A 6,000-nucleotide genomic window follows, 5' to 3' on the forward strand; every position below is an offset into this window, starting at 1 on the left:
GGCGGAGGCAGAGGCGTTCCTAATCATAATAACCCTTCCCCAAGAGGGTGGGCTGCTGGTCCGGCTCTACCTGGGGGGAGGGAGAGGGGAGAACAAGAGCGACCAAATCTCGGATTGGTCAAAGATAAGGGAGGCATTCCTTTTTATCGTTAATTGGGGGCCCGGTCAGGGGGCCCCGGGCTTGAGTGGAGCCTCTGAAGCAGAAACAAGTCCAGCTGACGAGCGAGCCACGGCAGCCCGAGTTGGAGTCGGTTAAACTCCTGCTGACAACTTGGAGGAGAGGAAGAATGCTTAGGATAAACTGTATTGATTATTGTCACTGTCTTTGTGATTGTTAAATGTTTATGGTATATGAAAGTATAAATGCAAATGGTGTATGGAACTGTTAATGTTATAGGGATGTGTAAACATGAATGCTATATGGAAGTGGAATTATTACTGTTACATGGAAGTGTAATTGAGGGTTCGAGTAGTGGAATTGTGAAAAAAAAAAAAAAAAAAAAAAAAAACGGGAAAAAGATTATAGAAGAACAGTGAGTTAAAATACTGAATGTGATCTGCTCTAGCAGTTTAAGTGCCAGCAAGAGGACACAAACCCCCGCGCTGCCCCCCCCTCACTGCTTACCCCCCGCCCCTCGGCTCCGCCGTTTGTGAAAGTAAACAAATCGTTACTTCTGAATGGGGACAAAAGCAAGACATTAGAAGTATCTCTTGCTAGTCGGAGCAAGAATGCCTTCATTTTCTCCCAATAATATACATATTGAGGGAACTAGGGTAGGGTTCTTGGACAAATTTGTTGATGGAGCTTGAAATTGTATGGAGGGGGAATTGTGGTGGTGGAGTTGGATGGAACGGTGGCAGCTTTACTAGAGCAGGTCCTGAAGATCCCAGGATGAGTTTTGCCCGTAGTGGGCTGAATGCAATGTGCTCACAGCAGTGCAAAGATATTTGTTTTCTGACAGTTACAGGTGCATCTCACTCTGTACTGCATCAAGAATTACTATACTACCCATAGATGATTTTTGTAACTATAGTAGGAGTAGGTCAACAAGAAAAAGCTTACCAATTAAAAGAAAAAAGAAGAAAGCTAAGGGTGAAGCAAGTAACAATAGAAATTAGTGACTATAGCTGTTAATAACTTTTCTGAGTAGTTTGTATTGTAGAGAGATCTAATATAGTGGTTTGTTATGTTTTAAGAGCAGGTGTTTCATCTGGGCTCTGTATCATGCACTGGCCATGCATGTGTGGAGCACATGTGAAAAAAGCCTGCACAGGAGAGAATCTATGATGGGTGAGAAAGGCAAAGTGCACTTTGAAGCAGGGGACGCCCTGCAGGCACTGCCTATCGCATCCATCACTACTGTGTTCCTTCTCTCTCCTTTTGGTGGTTTGCCACCTCATAGTTATCGATAAGTAATAATACATTAGCTTTGAAATTTTCATTTATAGAATTGTCTAAAATGAATGCTGGAATGAGTGTGTATATGTCAACTCAAAAAATTATGACGTTACATGTAATCTTCTGTTTAGTGTATTATCAGTGAAGGTTTTGATTGAGTGATGGTTATGTTAACATTTAAGTCCCCTGCAGCTCAGCGACACTGGGCCATTGCCATCATGGTCCTTGGTGTGCTGCGACACATCAAGACAGACAATGGCTCGTGCTTCATCTCGAGATCTACTCAAGGAGCATTGGGGAATATCTCACTCGACAGGCATCCCTGGGAATTCCCAGGGACAAGCATTGTGGAAAGGGCCAACCGTCTTCTGAATGACAAGATACGTGTCCTTGGGGAGCGGGAAGGTCACAGAGAATAGAGCTGCAATAGATTTCCTGCTGCTGGCTCAAGAGGCACAGGTGCAAGGACTTTGAATGAGAAAATGGAGTTCCAGCAGATATATGAGAAGCTTTGAGCAGAAGAATGAACTGTATAATATAGCCCAAGATGCCTTGAAAATACTAACTAAAGAAGCACTAACATTATTACACACTGCACCACATACCTCTGCATGTTTACGTCACTTTTTAAATAACTCACCACAAAAATTTATATAAGTACTAACACTTTTATATATTAGGATTAGGATCGGCGCTTGCGTTGTAACGGGGCATGGTTTTGTTAAGCATGGGGAGAGGGAAATGTTGTATTAGGCGAAATCGGACCCTCGGGATGTAACGTGATAGGCCCTCCCCTGCTGGGTCATGCATATGTAAAAAAGATAAGGATGAAACTGGATACCTATATAAGGGACCCTCACATTCCAATAAACGCCATTTTACCGCTCACCATAATGGTGTAACAAACAGCTGTGACTTGGTCGGGGCCGTCGATACACATTCACAAAGGGACTTGACTTTCCAGGTTACCAGATCGAGGTAACACTTATCCTCCAGCTGTTTTGAAACCTCAGTAGGCTTTCCTGGAAGAAAACATTGCTTTTTGAGTAACATACACTTAGGGTAGGATGCCTCTCTCAAAATACATGCATCTACATGCTGGAGATAAGTTAGAGAGGCACTTGCAACAGACGCCATCCTACAGCCAGCAGTAATCTGCAAAGTACAGACAATAGAATTCCAGGCAGCATTTATTCTCTCTTAAATCTACCCAATTGAGGATGATGAACCATGTCTGAAAACTGCCTCTTTCTTCTCTCCACTCATCACACTGGGAGCCTCGGATGATGCTCTCAGATGCACATGCTCTAGATAGGAATTTGTTGTACAGCTAGATGATGTGAAGGCCATCCCTTCAGCTTATACTTAGAGGATATTTGCTCCCACAGTTCCCTCAACAGAGCATTCCTGATTTACTGTTAATGGAACAAGCTGTAGTGAGATGCCCATTTCCAACACTACCCCAGTGCTTTGGGTAGTTCTCACATTTGTGTAAAATGTTTCCTCCTTTTACTTATTTTTAAGAGAAATTCTCAGTGCTTCGAGGTTCAAGTAGAAGGTTGCTATTCACTTTAACCATATTATGAGTTAGCTCTCACGACAATCTTATCAGAAGACAGTTGAAGGAATCAGGCCCCAGAATCTCTCCCATCTCATTACCTTTCACAGACAGAGAGGCTTTGGAGGTTAGACCACGGGCAGTAAAAACGACTTCCCCAGCGTCAGTAGGAGTCACACTTTTGATAATGAGAGTATATTTCCGACTCACGTTAGAAGCTTTAAATCGCCCACCATTTTCCACTCTGCTTCCATTCAGTGTCCACTTGAACTCATCAATGCTTTCATGGGACAGAATGCATTCAAAAGTACAATCTTCTCCCTCCTGGATTTCAGTGTTTTTCAGCCGTTTGGTAATGCCACTATTCAGCTCTGGAAGGTAAGAGATAGGTTAGTATGAGGTTTATATGGAGAAAAGGCATTTGTGACTGACATGAGTAGCAGTACTGGTGTTTTAACTCAGGATTTGCAGAACATGGCTGCATTCCTTACTGATGTATTCTCTAAGACATTCTCCACTCAGAATTACCAGAAAGCTATAAAAAAAAAAGAGACGTGAATCTCTTGTCTTTGCTCTGGAAGAACTACAATTAGAGCAGCTCAGTCCATGGAGCAGAATGAAGATTCAATGAGCTACAGAGGGAAAAACCTAACAGAGAGGAGAACTCTAGGATGCTGCGTGAGAAAAAGGGTTTTGCCTATGACAAGAAATTAAATGTTTCTATTAGCTAATTTGTTACCATCCTACCCCTACACCATTTCTCCATTTTAGGGATGTTTAGAAAGGAAATATTTCCAGGACATTCTTGACGTGTTTGGTGATTTTCATGGCAAAATGAGATACATTTACATCAAAAGCAATGGGAATTTTCTAGACATAACTGCGCTAAATTGCAGTAATACACTTCTATTGTAGAAACTATTAAGGCTCGTGGGGGAATAGGTGTAAGACATAGTGACCACACTGAATGTGCTTTCAGCACTCCTTTACTTTCCACAGTACTTACCCTGAATGCCGACCTTTGATTTGGCAACATCAGTGCCAATATCACAGGTATAGAAACCTGCATCTGACTTCTCGAGATCATGGATAAGGGGACATAGGGTCTTCCCAGACTGTACCAGCTCATACTTGTTGCCAGAAGTGAGCACAACACCGTCCTTTTTCCACACTGGTTTGACCTTCTCTTTAGAGACTTCGCATTCCAATTTAATCACACCCCGCTCCTCACCAAAAACATCATCCAAGGACTTCATGAAGACAGCAGGCTTCTCTGCAATTAAAAGGGCAAAACAGAACAATGTGATACAGAAGTTGAGACATTTCCAGTTGCTTTCAGATTTTTAAAGAGGGATAATTAAATCTTTACCAGCACTGACGACACCAATATAGAACCTAAAGCGGTTTCATGTGTGTTGACTGAATGCACTTTATGGAATTCTGAACTAATCAGTAGGAGAATACAGGGAACAGGAGGGACAGCCTGCATTGCCTTGGGTGGGACTGATATCATATGAAGTAATTGGGATGCAGCTCTTCTAAAGCTGGAGAGCTGGCATTGCCCTCACATGGAGCAGAGCTCATACAGCAGGCCATAGGATTAAGAGGATAAGCTGCTGAACACTTTTGATTTTCCTGTTTTATTGACTCCTTTTATCTATCTTCTATTTCACACATCAGATGTTTATACTGGGGAAAAAACTTCCACCAAATGCAAAAGAAAGGAGAAAGAGGAAATCCTTCAAACTCTGAGCGCATAGAGTAAAAGAGCTTAATTGCTGGGGAGAGCAGATTAGAATCACAGTACCCTTAGAATTGGAAGAGACCCTTAAAGGCCATCTAGCCCAGCTCCCCTGCAATAAAAAGGGACATTCACAGCTAGATCAGGTTGCTCACAGCCTGGTCATTAGTCATCCCAGAGGCAAAACACACACTGAATGATCTCTCCCTGCAGTCATAAATCCTTGGAGACAACAGCATTGACACTGCATGTTACTGAAGCAGTAAAAGAAACTGCTCTTGTAACTCTCCTTGTGCTAAATAAAATGATGATAAAAAGCAATGGAATGCTTTGGCAGGACACCAAAACCATCCTCCTTCGTTGATATCTGCTGCAATGGAACCTCCCACTGGAAGAAAGCCTCTGATGACTTGTCACACCAGAGAGGTGAGCTTTAGAAGCAGGACTGCTGCACAATAGAAAGAACTGGAGCTCCTTAGCATCTCTTACATCCAGGAGGGGTGTGATCAGACCCACCTATCACCTTCAGGTGCACTTTCTGACACCTTGTCTGACTTCACTGTCACTGTGCCAGCATCCTCAGGCTTAACCTGCTTCATTGTCAGTGTGCAGCAATTGCCAACGTTCTTGATGTCATTGTAATTGTTGGTGTAAAGGAGGTTGCCATTCAGGAACCATTCCACGTCCTCGTCATTATGGGACAGCTCGCAGGAGAAGACAGCAGAGCTCTCTTCTTCAATTTCTACATCCTGCAGGTGCTTCATTACTTCTACATTGCGGGCTGTGGGGAAACAAGGTGAACTGTTACCACTGTTACTATAAATCATACTGGGATGTGTTAGAATGGTTGGACTAGATGATCTTTGTGTAATCTTCTCAGTGAAGATTATACATTTATAAAGTTAGCAGGAGAGAACGGCAGAAATCAACCCCAAGAAGAGAAATCTGAGGTGAAATAGGACATGGAAGAGGCTACCCTCCCTGCTCATACCTTCAGCTGTCAGCATGGCCTCAGTCTCTGCAATTCCTGCCTTGCACTTGTACACACCAGCATCATCGGGCTTCAGCTTCAGAATCTTGAGCTCTGCTGAATGCTTATCCCTCTTGATCTTGTACTTCTCAGAGGGCTTGATGAGTGTGTGGCCTTTGAACCATTTCACAACCTTTGGAGAAGGCCTGAAGTCACAGGACAGGATGACAGAATGACGTTCCAAAGCTGTCTTGTCCTCCAACTTCCTGGTGATTTCTATATGGTAATCTGCAAAGCAGGGGTGGAAGAGAAGAAAGGATGAAGACAATTGG

General features: G+C 43.1%; 1 protein-coding gene across 1 annotated transcript; it reads right to left on the minus strand.

Annotated features, from left to right (window-relative positions):
- Positions 1 to 2,944: 2,944 nt before the first annotated feature.
- Positions 2,945 to 5,634, minus strand: LOC146752948 (obscurin-like). The gene is made up of 3 exons (XM_085531139.1): positions 5,215 to 5,634; positions 3,964 to 4,230; positions 2,945 to 3,328 (listed from the first exon to the last, which is right to left on the minus strand). Exons 2-3 carry the CDS (start codon positions 4,211 to 4,213, stop codon positions 2,994 to 2,996), a joined length of 585 nt encoding a protein of 194 aa, XP_085387265.1. The 5' UTR covers positions 4,214 to 4,230; positions 5,215 to 5,634; the 3' UTR covers positions 2,945 to 2,993.
- Positions 5,635 to 6,000: the final 366 nt, after the last annotated feature.

This window comes from Coturnix japonica, unplaced genomic scaffold (assembly GCF_054131305.1).
Source record: "Coturnix japonica strain WE unplaced genomic scaffold, WE-NBRP24 Scf040, whole genome shotgun sequence".
Taxonomy (NCBI): domain Eukaryota; kingdom Metazoa; phylum Chordata; class Aves; order Galliformes; family Phasianidae; genus Coturnix; species Coturnix japonica.